The sequence below is a fragment of the Carica papaya genome, chromosome 6 (genome assembly GCF_054855325.1).
Source record: "Carica papaya isolate Zhongbai chromosome 6, ASM5485532v1, whole genome shotgun sequence".
NCBI lineage: Eukaryota > Viridiplantae > Streptophyta > Magnoliopsida > Brassicales > Caricaceae > Carica > Carica papaya.
The window spans coordinates 3,107,130-3,134,440 of record NC_142314.1 but is presented as its reverse complement, the minus strand read 5'-3'; the positions used below and the strand labels follow the sequence as shown (position 1 = coordinate 3,134,440).

Here is a 27,311-nt window from a genome sequence, read left to right as displayed (position 1 = left end):
TGTATATATAAGTCGTATATATAATGAAAAGTTTGACTAGATGATACGAACTGTCCTTGGACTCTCATCCCTGTCTGTCAGCAGGATTTTGCTTTTTCAGATTCTGTATCAACTGCACTTTAGTTTTCAGCCGCAAATGCGAATCGCAAAGAATGCAGTTCATAATGTACCGCAGAGCACTCAAAAACCCTCATAATTATGTTTTCTTTAAAAATTAGAGTCTGAATTTTATTAAAAATAAATCTTATAAATATACTATAAATTAATAATAATAAATAATTACTACTCAGATTTAATAAGAATACAAAAACAAATTCAGGTAAATATTAGTAAGTTTATTATTTTTATAAATAAAAAAAAAATTATAATATTTAAATTTATTTAATTAAAATAATTAGACTGAATTTAAAAAAAAATGTTTTTAATCTCATTTTTTTCTGTTAAAAAAGAAAAAGAAAAGGAAAAAAAAACTTAATTCAATTGCAGCAAATAATAAAATACAGAAAATAATGACGGCCACCTTCAAAAGTTAAAAAAAAAAACTGGTGAAAGCAGAGAAACGATCATGCACATATACACAGATAGATACAGGGAATACGCGCAGATATATAATTTTTACCCATTAAAAAGCCAGTTATAAAATTAAATACAGAGTGTGGAACTGAGGTAGAGCTGGAGATAGAAATAGTCAAACTCATCAAATCTTTTTCCAAGCTTGAAATTCTTGTTCTTTCCAGCTGTTTGTAATATATTTTGTTTTTTAGAAGAATTCTTTACTCAATTTCCCCATGTTGCTTGTTATTGTCTTTTTCTAGCAACACATGCAAATTGTGATCCTTTATATATTATCTAGGCTTTACCCTTTTACATATCTATATCTACATATATATATATATATACACATACATATAAAGGCATATACCCTTTTAACTTTTTTTGGAATCCCAGAACAGGAATTTTGTACCCCAGATACAGAGGAAATCAGAAGGGTAATGAAATATGTGGTGATCAACTAAAGATGAAAAGTAATTTAATTATATAATACTTTCAACAAGTTATTTACAAATTACATGGATTTCAATATGCAAACAAATTAAAAAGAACCCAGAAAAATTACAAAATTGAAGACACTGTAGCTAGCTTCATGGACTGTCTCAAATCATTCTGTTTTCTTGTTTTTTTTTTTTTTAATATTAATTTTCAATTTGGACGATTTGATAATTGCCCTGCAGATTAATTTGAGCCATGCCAAGCCATTTTGCTTCTACCAAAATTTAAAATCAATCAACAATTCAAAGATGAAGTTAGAGCAATGAAGTAGTCTTCACTACAAGGAAGTGTGAGACCTCCCATTGGATGATCAAATCCAAACTCCTCCTCTGCTCTATGCAGCAAATCCAGAAACAAAGGATGGTTCAAGTACGATATCGGTATCACAAACCTCGTCCGTTGGTAATTTTCTCCGACATAAACAGCAACATGGCCTTTCGGAACATTACTCGTGGCCAAAACACTCGCGATCCTCGCAGAAAGTGTTCGTTGCAGCTTTTGCTTCGCGCTTGCTAGTCCCATTAGTTGGATTCCCATTTTACAAGTGAAAATTACAAAGAAATTAGATGTATGTATGTGTATGATATGAATGATGTAGAAGATGGGTATGTAGAGATAGGTAAAGTCTTTATTGGGTTGGTATTTTTAGTACGTGAAGTTATATATATATATACATATATATAGGAAGAGAGATATATAGAGAGAGGGAGGTTCAAACCTTAAAAGTGGATAGAAGAGAAGTCATTGAGGAATGTTGAGAAACATATCAGGTGTAGGAATTGGTTAAGGTTCACATGCTGGTGCCTTGTCTGTTTCAGGGCACCCTACCCTACCACCTTGATAAACCAAAGAAAAAAAAAAGAAAAGGAAGAGAAATAGGACAACTTGTGGTGAGAATATATAAATATAAATATTTAAGTATGCTAATTTGCCTTTTCTGTTTTTGGTCAAGGGAAGCAATGACTTTATGGTGCTAGGCATGTTCTTGACAATAAGGCTCCTATCAATAAAAGAGAGAATCAAAGATTCATATATATATATATATATGTGTGTGTGTGTGTGTGTGTGTGTATATATATTTGATTGTTCAATGAACCATTGAACTTAGACTAGTGCTTATGCCATTCCCTGGCCTCTTTTGTGCCAACTAGCCAACTAACTTTTGTGGCACTACTACCCTACAATTTGAATTTGTCTTAAATTTGGAGATTACCCATTTCAAATTAGATAAACTTGAAGCCAATAATTTGGGTCATAACCCTCAAATTGTTTTTCAATTTTGACTAATCTAATTGGAAGTGACTTAAAGTCAGAACCCTAATTAATGATTTAATTAGAAAAAAGCTTGTCAACACCACTGGGTTTCATTATATATGTATATTACATACACACACACACAGAGATATTCAAAATTTTTTCATTTAATTAAGTAAATTATGACTTAGAATGTAGACCACAGGTGTTGGTGTTATGGTGTAGGAAGTTGACAATAACAATGGTCTGATTAAGATCAGTGTATCTCAAAATCATAATTTACTCTTCATCTAGGTCTTTGGATATTAATATATGCATGAATAGTTTATTCAACTATCTATGGTTTCTTCTTTTTCTTTTTTCTTTTTTTTTTTTTAAATCGGTGGAATTTAAAATGATGAAAATGTTCATCAGCAGTATGGCCATTAAGTTTATTATAATTCAAAAATTATCAAAATTTGTAAGTGTATGAATGATTGGAGATCCACAAGATTTTTTTCCAATCAATTTTCAACTATTTTATGTTAAATATTTGGTTATTATATTCTCAACTAAGTGGAATTACTCTAAAAATAAAATATTATTTTTTTTTTAAAAAAGTAGAAGATCACAAAAAAAAAAAAAAATTGGTATAAAATTATATATTAATAATAAGTTGAATTTGAACTATTCAGAGTTAGTGATTTGAATTCAAAAATTATTGGGCTCGATATATTACAAATGGTAGTAATGATAAATTTTTTAACCAATTATAATGAATACATGGTGCATTTATATTGTATGCTATTAAAAATAAAAAGTAAGCTCAATAGTGTAGCTTTAAATAAATGCAAAATTTGAAAAGCTACTTTGTGACATTAACAAACGTCGGGGACTTAAACTATATCATCTACCTATAGTTTGGGAATTAAATTATTTAAATACGGTCTTGTATTTTTTTTATAACCTTTTTTATTACTATTTGAATAAAAATTGCAAGTTTGAAACAGATGTATAATGTCGAGAATCAAATTGTGATAAAAAAAAATTATTAAAAATGTTATTGTAACAAAGTCTTCTTTGTTTTTTTTTTTTTTTATTTAAATAATCATTCCGGGAAGTTCTTGAATCAAGACAAGAAAAATTTGAAAACATAAAAAAGAATTCGAGTTCTAACAAAGAATTTAGTTTATTAATCGGAAACTATGAGGAAAATTGCTTGTTCACTCTATCATTTACTCTTGGAACCTGTAGATATCTATCATTTGATCCTAATTGTCTTCTCTGGTCTGTCACTTTCAAGGCTAGACAAGAACATTTAAGACAAATGCAATACAAGGTTAAATAATATGAGTTCTTTTCTGTGTCACTATCATATTCGGAGATGAACCGATGAGTGGGATAACGAAGAAGCCACGTTGTCCGATCAATATAGAGGAATCAATCATAAACCGCCCTTGAAAAATTGAAGGGTGATCATCACATGGTATGCAAGATTTGTCTATATGTATCAAAGGCAATGAATCTGGATATATCTTAAACAGCTATACAAATGCAGTACCTTAATATGACTTGCTAAGTACTTAAGTTTAATACCAGAAGCAGCTTAGTTCAATGTTTTAAAAGAAGAAAGTTATCATTACCTATCATGTTTATTTGTATTTATCGAAGGGGGCGGTTGATCCAGCAAAAGAGCCGTACATGTTTGCTGAAAAACAACATCCGAAAAACTGGGTTCGAGCTTTGAAACTGGACTGGAATTTTCCAGTTGAAAGCTTCTTGAAAGAATTTCAAATGTCATTGTTATAATTCTGATTGTCTTTGGACCCTTCTTGACAATTTCTGAAGCCTAACAGCTTGTCTTATGCTCCGACATGTCAAGTTGAAATTGGGTAAAGAGGGCACCTAAGGCAGCTAAGGGATAAGCATTTTGTGACTACAAGCAACCGCAAAGTATGCTGACAAGTTTACACTCCTACTGTTACTTTAGCAGAAGAATGAGTACTTATTTATTCAAAATGTAATTAACTCGTAGTTAAAAGGTGTCGTTTCAAGCTGGTCAATCATTTATTACAGTTAGTTTTAAATTGTGATCTCGAAACAGAATTATCAGGTTGATCCACTAAATTATGGAATAAAAAATAAAAAATATCTGGATCATATTACAATCGATGATTTCACATGGTATTCATTTACCCGCATCATGCTAGTACTTTTTTGAATCAAATTCACATTCCATTAGTAAAATTTAAGCTAGCACATGTCGTGACGAGTCTGTAACTTGCGTGTGAATAAATGTATTAATATTCTTGATTATTTTTTGTTAGTTTAAATTTTTTCTGATAATTGGCTATACTCGATTGATTTCTACAATAGCTTTAACTAACAAGTCTCGATGCATACAATCGATTAATGTCTAGACCGTGGCACATTAGAAAAGATAGGACCTTTGTTTGATTCCTGGTTTATTTTGAACTATCAGCTTTTCTATTAAGCCCAAGTTCATATGATCTTCAACAACTCCTCAATCCCATACGAGTCAAAGCATCTTGACCGCATGAACAAAAGTCTTGTCTGTGATTATGTCCGGTTGGTATAATGAGCAGATTGGTTATTATGGCTTTTCTGTTTGTTTGGTTGGAAAGTTTAATCAATAAAGTAAAGGGCAAGATATTGTCTGCTAAAAGAAATATTGGCAAGATCCGACTATTAAGTGCTCGTTTGAGTCTCATCATTATGAAATATCATCATGAATCTCTTTTTTTTCTGTAGTAATTTCATCTGGGAGTTAATCATACATGATGATTTTTCTTTTACAGAAAAGTTACAGCAATGAAATCCATTAAGAACTTATCAATAGTTGGTGGACAAAACCATGTGAGTCTTAAAGGTACATGTCCTTTAAACAGACCCCATTACAGTTGTACTCTTCCCCACTCAACCCATTTTAGATTATTGCCCTCACAGCTTCTGCTCCTATCCATTATGCATATCCATACATATAAATATATAATTATCCCATTCGAGGATAGTCACAAAGTATAAGCCTCTATTCCTTCTCGAAAGTCCTAAAAATTCCAAAAAGCTGCCTTACAACTTTCAAACACATGGCTATTCACTTGCCTAAGATTCTTAGCTCAAAACAGATGGTTAGGCGAATTCTTTCATCTCCAGAGACCAACAAAGTACCAAAAGGTCATTTTGCGGTTTATGTTGGAGAGACTCAGAAGAAAAGATTTGTTGTGCCAATCTCATTCCTGAAGCATCCTTCATTTCAAAGCTTGCTCAATCAGGCAGAAGAAGAGTTCGGATTCAATCATCCAATGGGCGGTGTCACCATCCCGTGCAGTGAAGAAGTATTCATTCGCCTAACTTGTAATTGCTAGGATCAATAATGGCTAGTACAGGACTATACATTAGTACTGTAACCACTGCTTACAGTGCTAAACGATTTTGTAAAGAGAGCAGATATATACATAGTGTTTGCCTATGTACATATTGTTACTTCCCTAAATTCTTCTTAGTTCAAGTATTTATATTAACTGGAATTTAGAAATTTTCTGTCCTCTACTTAATCTTGTCTGCTAATGGCACATTTAAGAAACTAGTATCTTGAGTTCTGATGCCATTATCAATTGCTAAATTATAAATAATTTTCTTAAAAGATTAATTTATGAGAAAATGATTCAATTTATTATTCATATTATTACACAAAGTAGTGGGAGATTATTTTCTTCAGGTTCATTGACCCTTCACAACCTAGGTGAGATTCAACTCCAACTTAAGGCACAAAGCAAGAGGCTTAATTACTTAATCTTAAAAAAGTCAATCCACCAATTCATGGACTTCTGACCTTGCTAGCACCAACATCATGCACTATGGGTAAATTAGAAATTAATGACTTGAGCTCGAGCACCTAAAACCAATAGACTTTTCGAATTATTCATTTAGTACTCCAAGTACTATTGATTTCTGTAGATCACTAGTTGATCACCAAAAAAGGGTCCCCTGAATCAATCATGCCTTTTACAACAGCAGCATCTCCATATGCATCAGCCTTTGATCGTCTGGAAAATGATTCGACAATGACAAGGCATGTAGTAGGACACTGTCATGTGAACTTCATAGACTTTGTTTTCAGTTGCATCCTGAAGGCCATTCTTTTTTAGCAACTTACTAGAATTATGGTTCTTGCTATATGGTAACATAGCTAATAGCCATTTGGAACATAAATATCTTATCCGCCAACTTAGATATTTAGTAATTTAACAATCTTATTCTAATCAGTTATCACTATAAACAAATAGCATCTATAGACATAGCCTGGTAATAAGTGTATCTCTCGATTTGGGGGGCGGGAGGGTGGTGGGAACTTGAATTCCGGTCCCCTAGACCATCATCCCTATTAGAATAACTCTATTGAAGTTTCCCCATAGAAGAACAAAGGGATTCTTTTTGTCTACTAATTAGCTTGTCTAAATATATAATTGTGTACATGAATCACATGATCAGTCTATTTTGTGCTTCAATTCAGCCTATCACACTTAAACTCAGCCATAAATAAGTTCAAAATGATCATCACCAACCAGCATCATGCTTGGATTGTTTATATCAGAACAGTGTCCCACAGGCTAAAGAAATAGTTGACTGTTTTTTTGTCTTCACTTGTTACTAGCTACTTGCTCCAGTGTTAATCTAATGCTAGCATGGCAGAAACATGTAGCATTTATAGTGACTTATCCTTATAGCTAAGCAAATATCAGAATACTCTAGAAACAAATCTGATTTTTTTTTTTAATTTTTCGAATGGCGGGTTATTTCCAGTCGCAATCAACAAGTCATGACGTAATGATACAATGATATATGTCAAATGGGTCACTAGTGTTATGTTTGACAAGCTTTGATGAGTTGCAATGAATCAATTACAAGTTTAGGATAAAGCTTTGAAATTTCATCATAATTTGGTGGGCAATACCATGTGATTTCTCATAAAGTATGTCTACTAACATGTCCCATGTTATAGCTGCTCTTTGCCACTCAATCCATATCTAAGAGATTGTCTACATAGCATTATCTCCATATATATACACACTCATCTGTAAGGACTCCCACATCTAAATCATAATCTTCCTTCACATTTCTCAGTTTTATATACACAACATTGCTACTGCTCCCCTCCTTCTAGTACTACTCGAAAAGAATTCATCAAATTCTGATCATGGCTATTCGTTTCCCCAGATTCGCTAATGCTAAACAAGCTCAAAGGCGAGTTCTTTTATCAGCAGAGAACAGAATTGTGCCTAAAGGCCACTTTGCTGTTTATGTTGGAGAAAGTCAGAAGAAGAGATTTGTAGTACCCGTTTCATACCTGAAAGATCCTTCATTCCAATATTTGCTAAGTCAGGCTGAAGAAGAGTTCGGCTTTGATCATCCTATGGGTGGTCTAACAATTCCTTGCAGCGAAGAAGTTTTCCTAGATCTCACTTGCAGCTTATGAACCTCATAAGAGATGATTTGAAAAGCTAACAAAAGGGTCTTAGTTAGGTCTTCAGGAAACTAACAGATTATGTCACGATTTTTGAGCCGAGAAAATATGTAATTGCGGATTGTCTGCTGGAATCTAAGTACCATGTAACCTATAAAAATAGTATGATCAAATATCAAATCCATTTGACATGAAAAACACATGTTCTATCTCTCCTTTTTCTGTAAGAGATCATCATGATCGAGTTGCATATTCTAATGACAGATAGAAGATTTCGTAAAGCAAGATGATTGACATATCATTAACTCTGTGATACAGATTCTCATTGATCTATTGATATACTAGTGCTGTCAGTAATACAACTCCACTAGCTCAAATCTTCCATTACAAAATATGACCACTGATAACTAGTACTATATGGTACTCCAAGTCCAGCTAGGCTCAAACCTTCCGTTTTGACTTTGAAAGTTGCAAGTACAGACTACAGGTCACTTTGATTCATTCATTTGGATAGTTTAGCCAGCCAATGATCTCAGTATCTGACCCGGATAGTATCTCAGACCAAATGCCTCAAAATGTTCAAATATCTATACGATTGAGAATTATTTTACTGCAACTATAACATCCCAGATGCTTATTTTCCTAAAATTTTCCTAAAATAACAGAATTGAACGAATTTTTCCAAAATTTTATGAAGATAGCAAGAAATAACACAATTTTTTATTTAGATTGAATCTTAACAGTACAGAGCACTTGCCTTTAAGTGATTATGTTAGTCTTCAAGGTCTTAATTGACATGAAGTGAATCCACTTTGACAAGGTTTTGTGATTATGTGAAAGGAAAAGAGGTCCTCTGCTTTTTTCTTTCCTGATCTGTCCTTAGCTGTTTCCCATTAAAGTTTAGTGCATCATGTTTTTCTACAATTCAACTCTTTAAAGTCATTCAGGAAAGCACTACCATGTGATGCTTCATTAGCCAATATTCATTTCCAGCCCCATATAAGCCAATTCACCGCAGCAGATCATGCACTAATTGCAACTTCCTAAGATCCTTACTACTGTAAAAAAATGGGTCTGCTGTACCTGATATATAAGTGATATACTTAGCAGCAGCAAAGGTAACAGTGCCTAGTGCAATTATGTGTACTAGATTTGACCCTTGTCGTTGATTGATTGCAGTTTATCCAAACATGAGAAATCGTCAAAGCACAGATGGCATAGCAGTATTATTTTCATGTTTTGTAGGCACGAATAATCAACTTGCAAAAGAGAGACGTGTGATGTCTTAAGCATGTTCTAAATAGAACAGAACATTAACAGATGCTTAGCTTGAAATTACAAGAGGGTGATCACCTCTTTTTGATTTAATTTCAAGTGGGATCAGATGTTGCTTGTTAATTTCCGAGGTGAGACAAGGCATAAATGTTAAACATCATAGCCTGGTCAATCACTCAAATTATCACTTGAATTTTCTATGCATGATGATTTGGAAAACAAGACCATGTCTATTGGATATGTCAAATTAAGAAGTGAAACATTGCCGAAGGACCGTGCAATCCGTATATGAGCACACGACTAAGCTCAGTAAAAGTAGAGGTCTTCACAATCTCCTGTTTCAATCTCAAGTACCTGCAAGTTTCCCGGTTTCTGTAACACCCAAATTTATTTTTTTTATTTTTTTTAATTTATATTAAATTTTAGTTTAATCTTTTTATATTTAATTTATAAAGTTTTAATTTAATTTAATTCAAATTAATGAAAATAAAAATAATAATAATAATAAAATAGGGTAAAATTATTTTTGGAATTTAATTGAAATTAATTTTGGGAAAAATGGGTGAAAATTTGGATTCTGATGGTGTTTTAGAAAAGAAAATCAGAAACCGGGGGGTCAAAATGCAATTTAGGAAAATTGTGCCACGTCAGTAGCCACGTCAGTAGCCCGGTCAGCCGCCCCAGCCAACCAGAATACGCCGCGTGGCAGGAATGCTGACGCGGGAAGCCACGCGGGACGGGGCCACGTGGGCGATCAGCGTGCGCACGATCAGACGGTCCAGATTAAATCGTGATGGACGGCTGAGATTAAAAGGGGAATGTTATAAATAACCTCACCCACACCCGACCCCAAATCCTAACCGCCAGTACCCTCGCCGGAGAAGAAGGACCAGTCGCCGGAGGAGCCGGCCGCCGCCACCCGCCGCCGCACCGGAGGGTTTTCCAACCACCAAACGAGGTAAATTTTTTCTCCTTGGCTTGTTTTTCGATGTTGAATCCGCCCATGGCCAAATCGGAGCCAAACTACCGGCCAATCAGCTGGAAAATACCGCCGAAGTCCAGCGGCGCTGCCGCAGCTTCTCTCAGTTTTTGCCTCCGATGAGGCTCTTTCCGGTTTCCGATCGATGCAATTTTTACACTACTGTGATCACTGTCCTTTTCTCTACAGGTTGATCGGAGTAAAACATCAAACCGCGACTCGCGCCAGAGAAGCCGCCGCACCCGAGAGCACCGCCGCCGGTAAGTCTCGATTTTTTGTGATTTTTTGGCCCACCGAGGGCCCTAAGGTTGTTTTATCGCAGGAACCAATGCAAGTTTGGCCGAATTCAGCCGAAAACGGCCAACTCGAGGCTGATTGCCGCCGCGGGCGACGGAGCCGCCGTGTCGAAATTCCGATATTGGCCGAAAAGGGGCCCTGGGTCTGATTTGGGGTTTTTTGGGACACGTGCAAGTACCGATAATGCGTTTCAGTTTTCTAGAAAAAATTCAAGGAATTTAGGGACAGCCCGTAAGCACACTGTAGAGCCGATTTCAGACCCCGAAACAAGTAAGGATATCTCACCCTATTTTCTATCACTGTATTAAAGCTCAATAAATAATAAAACAACATTCCATAAATTAATAGATGTGTATAATTGCTTAAGATTGCTAATTAAGCCCGAATCTGGTGTATTTATTGGTCAATTGTTGTTTGATCTATTTTTCAGCTTTAAATGCAGTATGATATGTGATGTATTTATTTTATGGTTACATATGCATGAATCATGGTTTCTTTTATTATGGTTTGAATTATGGTGAACCCGATGTTGTGTTGTCTTGTTTGGTGTCAATTACTGGTTTACGTGTTTGTGTATGATTGGATGATTGAGACCAAGGAAAAGGAAAAAAAAGTTATGTGAATTGATAAATGGATAATATGGACAGTCTGACTAGATATCCTGGGAAATGGTGGATGGACCGGGTCCATAGGAAACCCTACCGGAAACGTGGTCTCTCATATCGGACGGGGTATGGAGATCTTATATGTTTGGCGCGCATACCGGACAGGATATGAGGACGGCCCTAGAATCAGGTTATTAATGTTAATGGTTCACGTGTAGCGGGGATCCCCTATGGATCCCATGGATACTAGTAGGCTGGTAAAAGAGAAAATTTGTTGTCTGATTGTTGAAGTACAAAAGTATGACATGTGTTATGTTACAAAGTGTATATGATTTCATGATGGTTATAATGTTATTATTTTCATATGTTATTTTCATGAATCTCACCGAGATAAGTGGACAGTAAAGGTTTTTATTATTAATAAATAAGTTTGTTATAAATTATGCTCAATTAGTCGTTTTTGTTTTCTACCAACTTTTACTTCTATGACAGTGAGATAGTGTGATGTCTTTACTAGGTTAGTGTAGCTCATTCCTTACTTAACCATTTCAAATCAGGAAGACGTGGTTCCCGAGCCCGTTCTGCAGGAAGACGATGAGTTAGACGCCTAAAGACTTTATAGTTCTATTTATAGTTTTTATTCCGAGTATCTCTTTTAATTAGCTCATTCTTTCATATGTTGAATACGTTTTTAGTTATTGTGTAAGAGATGTTAATCAGAATTTTTATTACGCTTCCGTATTTAAAGATTTTTAATACATACATTTTCATTCAAATTTCTGGGGCTGTTACAGTTGGTATTAGAGCCGCGTTCCTTAGACTCATCTCTTACACAATAATGCTTAGAGAAATACCTACCAATAAATAGTTACTCAACTCTTTCGTGTGAAATGCAGGTGCAAAGAAATGAGGAGAGGTAGACCCCCACTAAACCGAGCAGCTCGGGATGATTCGCTTCGAGAAGATGTGGACAGAATATTTGAGATGTTGGAAAGGATCATGACCGCCCAGCAGGGTCGAGAGGAGAGAAAGGAGTTACCCGAACCTCCCCCACTACCACGAGTTGAGCCCCCACTATAGTAAGCAGATCCCGAGCCACCCCGGCACGATCCTGCTCCATCACAGTACCACCCGGCACCACCGCCGCAGTATGAACCAATGCCCCAGCCACCGTACTGCCCGGCACCGCCACAGTACAATCAGGTGCCCCCACCATATCAGCAGGTGCCACCACAGGGCCCCCCAGTCTATCCCCAGCCGGGCCCAGTCCCTCTTCCACAGGACCCAGCTCCTTCCTTGATTGACCCAGGCTATATAGAGAGGTACAGAAGACTGAACCCTTCCACTTTTGCAGGGAGATCCTCTTTCGAAGATGTCCAGTATTGGTTGACGGAGACTGAGAGAGCTTTCAAGACCTTGGGAGTGGTTCCTGAGCAGAGAGCTGCCCTTGCTTCCTACATGCTGATAGGGGAAGTAGGTCGTTGATGGAAGCTCAAGCAGACCACCCTGCCTACACCAGCCACTTGGGAGCAGTTCTTAGCGGCCTTCCATGCGGAGTATCTCCCTAAGTACATCCGATACCTAAAGGAGATGGAGTTTGTTCAGCTGGTTTAGGAAAACATGACGGTATCAGAATATGTTAATAAGTTCCTAGACCTAGGCTGATACTCCCCGGAGACATTGATGGATGAAGGCAGGAAGGCCAGGAGATTCCAGTGGGGCCTCTGCCCAGAAATCAAGCAACACTTATTGGTACTAGAGCTCAAGACATACTCAGCCGTTCTAGTAAAGGCACAGATTGTGGAGAGGAGTTTCAACACCCATTCTCAGTCAGCAGGGAGTCACCGACCCTCAGCTCCACCCCGCATACCAGCACCTATTGTGCCGGTCCAACCAAATAAGAGGCCTAGACCAGTGATCCAGGCCCCTCCTCAGGCTCTAAGGGCAGCACGTGGAAAGATCTGTCAGCACTATGGCAGGGATCACGGGGACTGACCATGCTACCACCTCAACAACACCTGTCGCATATGTGGCAGTCCCCAGCATTATGCGAGAGAGTGCTCGAGGAACCAGAACTAAGGAAGACCTCCCTTTCAGGGCAAGGTTTACAACCTTATCCAGCAGGATGCCGACGCCGACCCGAGCGTGGTACAGGGTATGTATACTATCTGTGACCATATTGCTCATGTTTTATTTGACACTGGTGCATCGCATTCTTTTGTTTTACATGTTTTTGCTTCCAAACTTAATGTATCACCTGATAAACTTGATTCATTGTTGTTTGTGTCTACTACTGAGAGTGAAACACTACTAGGGAAAGTTATCTGCAGGGCTTGTGCCGTGGAGATAGCAAATAGAAAACTGAGTGTAGACCTGATAGGGTTAGACACGGAGGATTTTGATGTAATCTTAGAAATGGATTGGTTAGCGGCGCATCACGCCACCATAGATTGCTTTAACAAGAAAGTTGTATTTAATCCTCCCAATGAGGAGCCATTTACAAATTAATAAAATCATTTAGTACTTATTCCTTGATGGTAAGTTTTTTTAATTTTTTGTTGTACCTTAATCTTGCTATTTTCTCTAACTAGGCAAGCCCAATAAAAAAATTTATATCCAAGAGATTCCGGTAGTCCGAGACTTTTCAGATGTGTTTTTGGACGAACTACCCGAACGACCAGTGGACAGGAAAGTTGAGTTCACTATAGACTTACAGCCAGGCACCCAGCCCATTTTGGTTGCTCCTTACCGAATGAGCCGCATTGAGATGAAAGAACTGAGGAAACAGATCACTGAATTGCAAGACTGTGGTTTTATTAGACACAGTGTGTCCCCTTGGGGTGCCGAAGTTACTTTTGCAAGGAAGGGACATGGGACGTTGAGACTGTATATTAATTATAGAGGATTGAACAATGTTATAATCAAAAACTAATATCCCATTCCCAGAATTGATGACTTCTTCGATCAACTGCAGGGTGCATAAGTCTTCTCTAAAATAGACATGTGATCAGGTTACCATAAAGTGAAGATAAGAACAGAAGACATCCCCAAGACGGCCTTTCGAACCAGGTACGGACACTATGAGTTCCTGGTCATGCCATTTGGGCTAACCAACGCTCCGGTAATCTTTATGGATCTGATGAACAGAGTCTTCAGAGAGTTCTTGGATCAGTTTATTATCATGTTCATCGATGATATCTTAGTCTACTCAAAAAGTAGAGAAGAACATGCTCACCATCTTGCCTAAGTTTTGCAAGTCCTCAGAAACAAGAAGTTATATGCAAAGTTGAGTAAGTGTGGATTCTAGCTTGAGCAGACCGCCTTCCTATGACACATCATATCGAAGGAAGGAGTATCAGTGAATCCTGAAAAGGTTGAAGCAGTACTTGACTGGGAGAAATTGACATCAGTTAAGGAAATCCAGAGTTTTCTGGGGATGGCAGGTTATTACCGCAGGTTTGTTGAAGGATTCTCCAGCCTAGTAGCTCCTCTAACCCGACTCACAAAGAAGAATGCCAAATTTGAGTGGAATGAGGACTGCAAAAGAAGTTTTTCAGAATTAAAGAAGCGGCTGACTACTGCACCCGTACTGGCTTTACCGAGTGGATCGGGAGGATATACAGTTTATAGTGATGCCTCATATCTAGGCCTGGGTTGTGTCCTGATGCAGCATGGAAATATCATAGCATATGGGTCTAGGCAGTTAAAGAATCATGAGAAGAATTATCCCACCCATGACTTGGAGTTTGCCGCAATCATACACGCCATGAAGACCTAGCGCCACTACTTATACGGAGAGACCTTTTAAATCTATACCGATCATAAGAGTTTGAAATATATATTTACCCAGAAGGATCTCAACATGCATCAGAGAAGGTGGATGGAACTCCTTAAAGACTATGATTGTGATATCTTATACCATCCAAGTAAGGGCAACGTGGTAGCAGATGCTCTCAGCAGGAAAAGTATAGGTATCTTAACCCATTTGATGGTTTCAGAATGCGGGCAAATTGGGGCCACATAATATGTTCGACTTCAGGATCTGAAGAGAGTCACATGTTTGGGCCGTCTGACAGTCCAGCCCGAGTTAATTCGGAGAATAAGAGAAGCCCAGTCAGTCGACCCCGCCCTACTAGCCAGCAAAATTAATACAGAACAGGGAGCGAGCTCGAAATTTTGAGTATCTGCCGATGAGTTACTCCGGTTCCAAGACAGAGTGTGTGTTCTAAATAACAGTGAGTTAAAGAGAGACATCATGATAGAGTCCCACAACTCGAAGTTTGTCATGCATCCCGAAAGCATCAAAATGTACCAAAGCATACGACCCCGGTTTTGATAGAATGGGATGAAGAGAGACATAGCCGACTTTGTATCCAAATACTTAGTATGTCAGCAGGTCAAGGCAGAGCATCAGCGCCCGGGTGGGCTACTTCAGCCTTTACCGATCCCAGAGTGAAAGTGGGAACACATCACCATGGACTTCGTATCGGGACTACCTAAGGCAGGTTCAGAACATGACGTCATCTGGGTAATTGTTCACTGACTTACCAAGTCTTCTCATTTCTTGGCCATCAGGATGACCGACCCCTTAGACAAGTTGGCAAGAATGTATATCTGAGAAATAATCAAATTGCATGGGATTCCAGTGACAGTGGTATCCAACAGGGACCCCAGGTTCACTTCTCGGTTTTGGAGTAGCTTTCAGCAAGCCATGGGAATAAAGCTGTCTCTCAGTTCTGCCTTCCATCCTCAGACTGATGGACAATCAAAAAGGACAATTCGTACACTTGAGGATATACTCCGAGCATGTGTCCTTAACTCCGAGGGCCATTGGAACGACCATCTACCCCTGATAGAGTTTGCCTACAACAACAGCTACCAAGCGAGCATCGGCATGACTCTGTATGATGCGTTATATGGGCGCCCATGCACATTACTTATTTGTTGGGAAGAAGTAGGCGATAGAAGATTGTTCGACCCGGAGTTGGTAGAGGAGACCACATCTAAAATAGTTAAAATCAGAAAGAACATTCAGACAGCTCAGAGTAGGCAGAAGAGTTATGCAGATACCCGGAGAAGAGATCTAGCATTTGAGAAAGGCGACCGGATGTTCCTTAAGGTCACTCCTTTCAAGGAAATTAGTAGGTTCGGCATGAGGGGAAAACTAAACCCTCAATCTATTGGATTTTTTGAAATCTTAGACAGGATTAGTATTGCTGCCTACAGACTAACACTGCCTCCAGAGCTCTCCAAGGTCCACAATGTGTTCTATGTATCCATGCTACGTAAGTACAACCCGGACTCCTCTCATGTCTTGGCTCATGAATTACTTCCACTCCAAGAGGACTTATCTTATGAAGAAGTACCAGTCGGTATCATAGACCGAAAGAGTAGGATACTTCAAAACCGAAAAATATCATTTGTAAAGATCGTGTGGCAGAACCACACGCCAATGAAGGCTACCTAGGAGTTAGAATCAAATTTTAGAGCCCAATATCCTCATTTGTTTGATCAAGAGTAAGAGGCAAATTTGGTGGACCAAATTTCTTTTAAGGGGGGGAGAGTTGTAACACCCAAATTTATTTTTTTTATTTTTTTTAATTTGTATTAGAATTTTAGTTTAATTTTTTATATTTAATTTATAAGGATTTAATTTAATTTAATATAATTTAAATTAATAAAAATAAAAATAAAAATAATAATAAAATATGGTAAAATTATTTTTAGGATTTAATTGAAATTGATTTTGAAAAAAATGGGTGAAATTTTGGATTCTGTGAGTGTTTTTGAAAAGAAAATCGGAAACCGGAGGGTCAAAATATAATTTAGGAAAGTTGTGCCACGTCAGTAGCCCGGTCAGCCGCCCCAGCCAACCAGGACACGCCGCGTGGCAGGAACACTGACGCGGGAAGCCACGTGGGACGAGGCCACGTGGGCAATCAGCAAGCGCGCGATCGAACGGCCAAGATCTGTTCTCGCGCGCACGGACGACCCAGATCTCACGCGTGTGGATGGTCCAGATTCAATCACGCACGAACGGCCCAGATTAAATCGTGATGGACGGCTGAGATTAAAATTGGAAGGTTATAAATAACCCCACCCACACCCAACCCCAAACCCTAACCGCCAGTACCCTCGCCGGAGAAGAAGGACCAGTCGCCGGAGGAGCCGGCCACCGCCACCCGCCGCCGCACCGGAGGGTTTTCCGACTGCCAAACGAGGTAAATTTTCTCCCCTTAGCTCGTTTTTCGATGCTGAATCCGCCCATGGCCAAATCGGAGCCAAACCACTGGCCAATCTGTCGGAAAGCATTGCCGAAGTCCAGCAGCGCCGCTGCTGCAGCTTCTCTCGATTTTTGCCTCTGATGAGGTCCTTTTCGATTTCCAATCGATGCAATTTTTACACCACTGTGATCACTGTCCTTTTCTCTACAGGTTGACCGCAGCAAAATATCAAACTGAGACTCGCGCCGGAGAAGCTGCTGCACCCGAGAGCACCGTCGCCTGTAAGTCTCAGTTTTTCGTTATTTTTTGGCCCACCGAAGGCCCTAGGGTTGTTTTATCACAGGAACCAATGCAAGTTTGGCCGAATTCGATCAAAAACGGCCAACCCGAGGCGGATCGCCGCCGCGGGCGACGGTGCCATCGCCAGAGCACGGCAGAGCCGCCGTGCCGGAATTTCGATATTGGCTGAAAAGAGACCCTAGGTCTGATTTGGGGTTTTTTGGGACACGTGCAGGTATCGGTAGTGCGTTTCAGTTTTTTGAAGAAAATTCAGGGAATTTAGGGACAGCCCATAGGCACACTGTAGAGCCAATTTCAGATCCCGAAACAAGTAAGGATCTCTCACCCTATTTCCTATCACAGTATTAAAGCTCAATAAATGATAAAACGGTATTTTATAAATTAATAGATGTGTATAATTGCTTAAGGTTGCTAATGGAGCCCGAATCTGGTGTATTTGTTGGTCAGTTATTGTTTGATCTATTTTTCAGCTTTAAATGCAGTATGGTATGTGATGTATTTATTTTATGGTTAAGTATGCCTTTTATTATAGTTTGAATTATGGTGAACCTGATGTTGTGTTGTCTTGTTTGGTATCAATTACTTGTTTACGTGTTTGTGTATGATTTGATGATTGAGACCAAAGAAAAAGGGAAAAATGTTATGTGAATTGATAAATGGATAATGTGGACAGCCTGACTAGATATCCTGGGAGATGGTGGACGGATCGGGTCCGTAGGGAACCCTACCGGGAACGTGGTCCCTCATATCGGACGGGGTATGGGGACAGCCCTTGAATCAGGTTATTAATGTTACTGGTTCACGTGTAGCGGAGACCCCCTATGGATCCCCATGGATACTAGTAGGCTGGTAAAAGAGAAAATTTGTTGTCTGATTATTGAAGTACAAAAGTATGACATGTATTATGTTACAAAGTGTATATGATTTCATGATGGTTATAATGTTATTGTTTTCATATGTTATTTTCATGAATCTCATCGAGGTAAGTGAACAGTAAATGTTTTTATTATTAATAAATGAGTTTGTTATAAATTATGCTCCATTAGTCGTTTTTGTTTTTATTTTCTACCAACTTTTACTTCTGTGGCAGTGAGATAGTGTGATGTCTTTACTAGGCTAATGTAGCTCATTCCTTACTTAACCATTTCAAATCAGGAAGACGTGGTTCTCGAGCCCGTTCCGCAGGAAGACGGCGAGTTAAACGCCTAAAGACTTTATAGTTCTATTTATAGTTTTTATTTCGAGTATCTCTTTTAATTAGCTCATTCTTTCATATGTTGAATACGTTTTTGGTTATTGTGTAAGGGATGTTACATGCAAAGAAAATCCCGTAACAACCTCCATTTCCTGCAAAACAAAAAGCTTCCATGGCTAGACTTGTCTGAAAGGGCTACTTTGCAATTCATTAAGGAGAAAAGGGAGAGGACTCTGTTGTAGAGAAAACATTTAGTTTCTTTAGTTTCTAGTTTCAAAACATCATAGGTTTTACAGAACCCAACAGTGGAACAGTGAATAATGTTTTATACATTTGATCCTTATAAAATTTATAATATACATACTTTTCGCCAACGTTTTTTCTTAATTTTTTAATCCCTTTCCAAGTAGAAAACATATCTCCATTTGGCAATAGTGTTATGGTTAAAACAAATTTATAAATTTGATATATTTAACCTATATCGTAAAGTTATATAATTAATGAGCTCTAAAAAATTACTCAAAAAATAGGTATAATGATTTTAAACAACGTAGATTATAATTATGATTTATAATTATAAAATAAAATACAGATCGTTTTTATAAAATACCTACTTAATAACTATTAGTTTGAAATTTTAAATCATAATTACTTTAATCATTGTGTAGATTTCTAAATACATGGGCTGATGAAAAAAGTAATTTTTTTTTTATCATTGTGCAATTTTTTTTTTACATAATAAATTAAATAAAGATTTTGTAATCTTACACATAATATGATACATGATTCTGATTTAAGAAAATATGTATTCAGATTTGAGTGGTAAAAAATTTTGTTTTTATTTATACTCTCACCATCTTTTCTTAATTTTATATTTATCATATATATATTAACCAAAAAGTTAATAAGCAATAAGATCCTTGTCTTCTCAAAATATACAAAAATTAAAAATAATAATTGATATATAAAAATAATTTGTGTAATAGAAAATACAAAAAATAATAAGAACAATATTAATATACAAAAATAACAGAAATAATATGAATATATAAAAATAATAAAAAAATAGGAATATAAAAAAATAATAGAAATATACAAAAATCATCTTCTTTTTTTTTCTTTAATTTCTTTTATTTAATTATATATATATATATATATATACATATATAGTATTGCCACTTGATTTTTTTATTTCATTTATTTATTTAATTATATATATATATTTGCAAGTCGAATAATTTTTTTTTATTTATTATTATATACAATAAAATAAATGTAAAATAGATAATTTAATTTAATATACAATCATACTATTTTATTAATTTAAATAAAAAAATATTATTATTATATATTAATGCATAATATTTCCAAACATAATATAATTTTATCATTGTCATATTATGTTATTATTATACAACATCACCCATCAAATTAACTACCCTGAAAGTCATCCATACAAGCCTAAGATTAAATACCTTTGAATTTAGATTTTCTGTAGATATTTCCATAATTCTCTTCTAGCACTTTTGTATCTTATATTTTTTAGTCTATTTTTTTCTATTTGCACTCCGGTGTTTACACATAGTTACAATGAAATCAATTAATTTTGTAAAATCATAATTCAACTTTTATATTTAAAATAATCACAACTCTATTTATGAGGTTAATAAAATAATAAATTGCATCACAATAATAATTAATTAGACTCAACAGTTATTTATTTTTTAAAATTAAAATTTTATTTCGACTATTAGAAGAATAAAATTTTATTTTAAAAGAGAAATTTAAGCAAAAAACTATAATTTAAATATTTATTTTAAACAGTTTTCTCCTAAACGAAAAATTTAAACAGAGCGGGAAACCAGCTGTAAGTTTTCTCTGGAAGATGGAGCTTAAGAATCAGGATCTACATTCTCAAAAGCCCAAGCGTTCTGCCTCCGAACCTCGGCCTCCTCCTCTTCCGTATAATCATTTTCGATCCCGAAGAACTTCTTCACAAACTCTAGGCTCTTGTTCTTGATTCCATCGGCCATGCCCTGACAAAGCAAATCGAGCAGGTCCTTGATGTCGAGATAGTTTGCAGCCAACACCAATCCCTTCAAGCTCTCCAGACTCTGCTGCTCCACAAACTCACGATTGTATGCATCGATCTCTTTCTCTCCGTCAACCTTCGATCGGAGCGGGAGGAAGCCGTTGACGTAGGAGACAATCTGCTCCAACATTTCGGCGGAGACGTTGGGGACAGGTATCATGAACTTCTTTGTCGATGACGCATCGGAATTATCCTCGAAAAAGGATTTGACGATGGCGAACTCCATGGCGACCTTCTCCTCCACGTCGACGTACTTGCCGTCTCCCGTAATCAAGGTGATAGTCTTCTTGTTCTCGCTACTTGACGCCATTTTCGTTTCGGTAGGTTTTGTTTGTTTATAATTGATATGATGTTTTAGGTTTTCTGCGTATTTCCAATGCTTCTTAAACACATATATAGATAATGAGCCCTAAAAATCTTTAGAGATAAACGAGGAATTTACGGACACAATCTGTAATGGATTTGGGTTTAAATTTGTGATTGGATTGTGCATATCAGTTCTGAAAAGCTTACCTACTATAAGATTGTTTAGGAAGTAAGGATATTAGAATTGGTAAAATTAAAATTAGATTATATTAAATAGGATGCAAAGAATTCAATCGTTTCCAATTATTTATTAAAAGAAATGTGACATAGTTTTAAGTCAGTAAAAAATATAGCCGTTGATATAAAAGAAATATAGAACAACACTAGTCTATATTTGTTTATAACAATAGGATGAAACAAGAACATGGAGATACACGATATAAGTTAGGAGAAAATGATTCAGTTTATTTTTTATATTATGCATTAACGAGGGATACACAAAGTAGTGAGGGATCATTTTCTTCAGTTTTGTTGACCCTCCACCACCTAGGCGAGAGTCGACTCCAATCTTAAGGCACCACACAAAGGCTTAATTACTTAATCTTGAAAAAACATTCACCAATTCATGGATTTCTGACCTTGCTAGCACCAACATGGTGCAGTGGCACAATGACTAAATTAGAACCTAATGACTTGAGCTTGAGCCTCTAAAAGAAATGGACTTCTCGAATTATTTATTTGTTCTCCAAGTACTATTGATTTCTGTCGATCACTAGTTGATTAGCAAAAGGTTGCAATGCTGGGAAGAAAAAAGGGTCCCCTAAATCAGTCATGCCTTTTACAGTAGCAGCATCTCCCATATGCATCAGCCTTTGATCGTTTGGAAAATGATTCGACAATGACAAGGCATGTAGTAGGACCTGGCCATGTGAACTTCATAGACTTTGTTTTCAGTTGCATCCTGAAGGCCATTCCTTTTTTTAAGCAACTAACTAGAATTATGGTTCTTGCTGTATGGTAACTATAGCTAGTAGCCATTTGGAACGTAAATATCTCATCCACCAACTTAGATACTTAATAATTTAACGATCTTACTCTAATTGGTTATCATTGTAAACGAATGGCATCCACAAGCATAACCTGGTAAGAAGTGTATCTCTCAATTTAGGGAAGAAAAGAACTTGCATTCTGGTTCCCTGTATCATCCCTATCAGAAATAGTTATATTGAAGATTTCCCTACATAAATCACATGATCAATCTATTTTGTGCTTAAAATCAGCCTGTCACACTTAAACTCAGCCATAAATAAGTTCAAAATGATCATCACCAACCAGCATCATGCTTGCATTATATATATCAGAATAGCGTTCTCACAGACTGAAGATATAGTTGACTGTTTTTTGTCTTCACTTGTTACTAGCTAGTTTCTCCAGTGTTAATCTAAGGCTAGCATGGCAGAAACATGTAGCATTTATAGTGACTTATCCTTATAGCTAAGCAAATATCAAGAATACTTTAGAAACAAAAAATAATTATGAAAGTTATGTTCTTTTTCTAAATTTTTCGATGAATGGTGGACTATGTCTAGTCGCAATAAAATAGTCACAATATAAGGATGTAGTGATATCTGTCAAATGGGTCACTAGTGTTATTTTTATTTGACAGCAAGCCATGATGAATTGCAATGAATCAATTACAAGTTTAGGATAAAGCTATTGAAATCCAATCACAATTTTGTAGGCAAAACCATGTGATTTCTCATAAAGTATGTCTAGTAGCATGGCCCATATTATTTTCGCTCTTTGCACTCAATCCATTTCTAAGAGATTGTCTACATAGCATTATGTCTGTGTATATATACACTAAATTGTAAGGAGTCCCACATCTAAACCATAATCTTCCTTTCACATTTCTCAGTTTTATAAGCACAACATTGCTCCCCTCCCCTCTCTCTAGTACTACTCAAAAAGATTCATCAAATTCTGATCATGGCTATTCGTTTCCCAAGATTTGCTAACACTAAACAAGCTCAAAGGCGTGTTGTTTCATCAGCAGAGAACAAAATTGTGCCTAAAGGCTACTTTGCTGTTTATGTTGGAGCAACTCAGAAGAAGAGATTTGTAGTACCCGTTTCATACCTGAAATATCCTTCATTCAAGTATTTGCTGAGTCAGGCTGAAGAAGAGTTCGGCTTTCATCATCCTATGGGCGGTCTAACAATTCCATGCAGCGAAGAAGTTTTCCTTGATCTCACATGCAGCTTATGAACCTCTTAAGAGATTATTTGAAAAACTAACACAAGGATCTTAGTTACACCTTCAGGAAACTGACAGCAAGTCACAATTTTTTAGCCGAGATATTAGTACTATGTAACCTATATTTTTGTAAACATAGTATGACCAAATATCAAATCCATTTGACTTGAAAAATACATGTTCTCTCTCTCCTTATTCTGTAAAGATCATTAAGATCAAGTTGCTTATTCTAATGGCAGATAGAAGTTTTCGTGAAGCAAGATGGGTAATGTTTATTAACTCGTGAATACAGATTCTCATTAATCTATCAGTATGCTAGTAATGTCACTAATGCAATTCCACTAGCTCAAATCTTCCATCACAAAATATGATCACTTGCAGTTTATCCTGTCATTTTTACTTTGAAAGTTGCAAGTACGGACTACAGGCCACTCTGATTCATTTATTTGGATAGTTTACATAGCCAATGATCTCGATGTCTGATCCTGGTATATCTCAGACCAAATGCCTCGAAATGTTCAAATATCTATCAGATTGAGATTTGTTTTACTGTAACTATAACATCCCATAAAAATTTTCCTAAAGTAAATAGTTGAACTATTTTCCTAAAATTTTCTTAAGATAGTAAGAAACAACACAATTTATTATTCATATCAAATCTTAACAGTATAACGCACTTGCTTTTTAAGTGATTATATTGGCCTTCAATGTCTTAATTGACATGAAATGAATCCACTTTGACAGGGTTTTATGACTATGCGAAAGGAAAAGAGGTCCTCTACTTTTTTCTTTCCTGATCTGTCCTTAGCTGTTTCCCATTAAAGTTTAGTGAATCATATTTTTCTGCAATTAAACTCTTTAAAGTCAATCAGGAAAGCACTATACCACGTGATACCTCCTTAGCCAATTCATCGTAGCAGATCATGCACTAATTGCAATTTTCGAAGATCCTTAGTACTATGAAAGATGGGTCTGCTATACCTTAGATATCAATGATATGCTTAGCAATACCATAAGGTAACAGTACCTAGTTCAATTATATGTACTAGATTTGACCCTTGCAGTGGCTTGTTGTTGATTGATTGCGGTTTATCCAAACATGAGAAATCATTGAAGCACAGATGGCATAGCAGCATTATTTCTGAGTTCTTTGGGCACAAATAATCACTTTGCAGAAGAGAAACATGTGGTGTCTTAAGCATATTTTTAATGAAACGTAACACTAATAGATGCTTAGCTTGAAAATACAAGAGGGTGATCGTCTTTTGTTGCTTTGATTTAATTTCAAGTGGGTCAGATGTCGTTTGTTAATTTTCTTGGCAAGATAGGGCATACATGTTAAACATCATAGCCTGATCAATCATTCGAGTTATCACTTGAATTTTTTATGCATGATGAGTTGGAAAACAAGATCATGTCTATTCAGTAGGTCAAATTAAGTAGTGAAACACTGCTCAAGTACCGTACAATCTGCAAATGAGCGCATGACTAAACTCAGTAGAAGTAGAGGTTTTCTCAATCTCCTGTTTCAATCTCAAGTAGCCACAGATTTCTCTGTTTCAGTTTCAAGTGTGTGCAAGTTTCTGTTTTAATCTCAGGTGCCTGCAAGTTCCCTTGTTTCACTAAAAATGCCTGGAAATTCCCCTGTTTCAATATAAAATGCCTGCAAATTCCCCTGTTTCAGTCTCAAATACCTGCAAATTCTCCTGTTTCAGGCTCTACAGCTTGCAAACTCCTCTGTTTTTTTCTTCAACTACAAGGGTTTGTGGCTGCCAGGCATTTTACATGCAATGAAATCCCGCAACAACCTCCAGTTCCTGCAAAACAAAAAGCTCCTGTGGCTAGACATGTTCCAAATGGCTACTTTGCAATTTATTATGGAGAAACTGAAAGGACTCTGTTCATGATTCCAGTTTCATATTTGAATCACTTTTTGTTTTAGATGTTCCTTAATAAATTTGAAAAAAAAATAAAATTGATCATCTCATGGGATGCCTAAAAAATTTTTTGTAGAGAAAACATCTTTATTTATTTAGTTTTTAGTTTCAGCGGGTCATTAATTTCATAACACATAATTCAGGGACGAATAGTATTTTATAGATTTAATTATTATAAATTTATAATATATATTTACTTTTCTCTCACATTTTTATCCTATATTTTAGATCCATATGCAAATAGAAAACGTATTTACATTTAGTAATAATGCCAAAATTTGAAAAATTTATAGATGTGATATTTTTATTTTTATCGAAAAGTTATATAATTAATTAGTTCCAAAATTATGGTTTGAGTCTCTAAAAAAATTTAGAAAAAAGTTTTAAATGGTTTATTTTAAACGAATTTTAAGTAGTTTAAGTCTAAAAATTAAATTATCTTTAAACCTAAAACGACTATGAATTATTACTATATTTAATGATGCAGAATTTAGTTTTAATTTATAATTATAATATGAAATTTTGATCGTTATTATAAAATACCTATTTATTAATCACTGTTTTGAAATTTTAAGTTATAATTTCTTTGATCATTGCGTAGATTTTTAAGATTATATGGGCCGATGAAAAAAGTTATTCGTTAATCATTGTGTAATTTATTTTGTAGACTAATTACATGAAAGCATAATTATAAAGAGATTTATTAGTTTTGTAAAATTGTAGTTTAACTATCGTATTTTAAATAATTATAATTTTATTTATAAGAATAATAAAATATATTATAATAATAATTAAACGATAAAATTTTAATTCGACTTATTAAAAAAAAGAAAAGGATTTGATTATTTGAATAGAGAAATTTAAACTAGAAACTATAATTTAAATATTTATTTCAAACAGTTCTCTCATAAACAAAAAATTTAAACAGAGCGGGAAACCAGCTATAAGCTTTCTCTGGAAGATGGAGCTTAAGAATCAGGATCTACATTCTCAAAAGCCCAAGCGTTCTGCCTCCAAACCTCAGCCTCCTCCTCTTCCGTATAATCATTTTCGATCCCGAAGAACGTCCTCACAAACTCCACGCTCTTGTCCTTGAGTCCATCGGCCACGCTCTGACAAAGCAAATCGAGCAGGTCCTTGATGTCGAGATAGTTTGCAGCCAACACCATATCCTTCAAGTTCTCCAGGCTCAGCTGCTCCACAAACGCACGGTTGTATTCTTCGATCTCCCTCTCTCCGTCAGTCTTCGATCGGAGCGGGAGGATGCCGCTGACATAGGAGACAATCCGCTCCAACATTTCGGCGGAGACGTTGGGGACAGGTATCGTGAACTTCTTAGTCGATGACGCATCGGAATTATCCTCGAAAAAGGATTTGACGGTGGCGAACTCCATGGCGACCTTCTCCTCCACTTCGACGTACTTGCCGTCTCCGGTTATCAAGGTGATTGTCTTCTCGTTCCCGCTACCTGACGCCATTTTCGTTTCGGTAGGTTTTGTTTGATTATAATTGATATGATGTTCTAGGTTTTCTGCGTATTTCCAATGCTTCTTAAACACATATATAAAGAAAAAAAATTCAGAGATAAAAGAGGAATTTACGGACACAATCTGTAATGGGATTTGGGTGTAAATTCGTGATCGGATTGTTTATATCAGTTCTGGGAAAGCTTACCTACTATATGATTGTTTAGGAAGTAAGCATATTAGAATTGGTAAAATTGAAATTAGGTATCCAAATCTTACAAGTATATTAAAAAAGAATCCAAAGCATTCAATTGTTCCTGATTATTTGTTAAAACATGTGGTTTAGTTTGAGTCAATAAGAAGTATAGTTGCCGATATGAAAAAATATATAGGATAACACTAGTCTATATTTGGTTATAACACTACGATGAAACAAGAACATGGATATACACCAAATAAGTTAGGAGAAAATGATTCAGTTTATTATTTATATTATACGTTAACAAGGGGTATACAAAGTAGTGAGAGATCATTTTCTTCAGTTTCGTTGACCCTCCACCACCTAGGCGAGATTTGACTCCAATCCTAAGGCACCACACAGAGGCTTAGTT

General features: G+C 36.2%; 3 protein-coding genes, 1 long non-coding RNA gene and 1 pseudogene across 4 annotated transcripts; 3 read left to right on the top strand and 2 right to left on the bottom strand.

Moving 5' to 3' along the window:
- Positions 1-1,013: 1,013 nt before the first annotated feature.
- On the bottom strand, positions 1,014-1,859 carry LOC110816506 (SAUR-like auxin-responsive protein family). The gene has a single exon (XM_022044728.2). The coding sequence runs from the start codon at positions 1,585-1,587 to the stop codon at positions 1,285-1,287; it is 303 nt and encodes a 100-aa protein (XP_021900420.1). The 5' UTR covers positions 1,588-1,859; the 3' UTR covers positions 1,014-1,284.
- Positions 1,860-4,936: 3,077 nt separating this feature from the next.
- On the top strand, positions 4,937-5,965 carry LOC110816512 (auxin-responsive protein SAUR21-like). The gene has a single exon (XM_022044734.2). It carries the CDS (start codon positions 5,391-5,393, stop codon positions 5,667-5,669), a length of 279 nt encoding a protein of 92 aa, XP_021900426.1. The 5' UTR covers positions 4,937-5,390; the 3' UTR covers positions 5,670-5,965.
- A 1,303-nt stretch (positions 5,966-7,268) lies between these two features.
- LOC148253220 (auxin-responsive protein SAUR21-like) lies at positions 7,269-8,049 on the top strand. The gene has a single exon (XM_088221798.1). It carries the CDS (start codon positions 7,502-7,504, stop codon positions 7,778-7,780), a length of 279 nt encoding a protein of 92 aa, XP_088077924.1. The 5' UTR covers positions 7,269-7,501; the 3' UTR covers positions 7,781-8,049.
- A 12,535-nt stretch (positions 8,050-20,584) lies between these two features.
- On the top strand, positions 20,585-23,553 carry LOC148253219 (uncharacterized). Its single transcript, XR_015812800.1, has 2 exons — positions 20,585-21,010; positions 22,960-23,553. It is a non-coding gene; the product is annotated as an uncharacterized LOC148253219 (long non-coding RNA).
- Positions 23,554-26,158: 2,605 nt separating this feature from the next.
- On the bottom strand, positions 26,159-26,712 carry LOC110816604 (SKP1-like protein 13 pseudogene; annotated as a pseudogene).
- Positions 26,713-27,311: the final 599 nt, after the last annotated feature.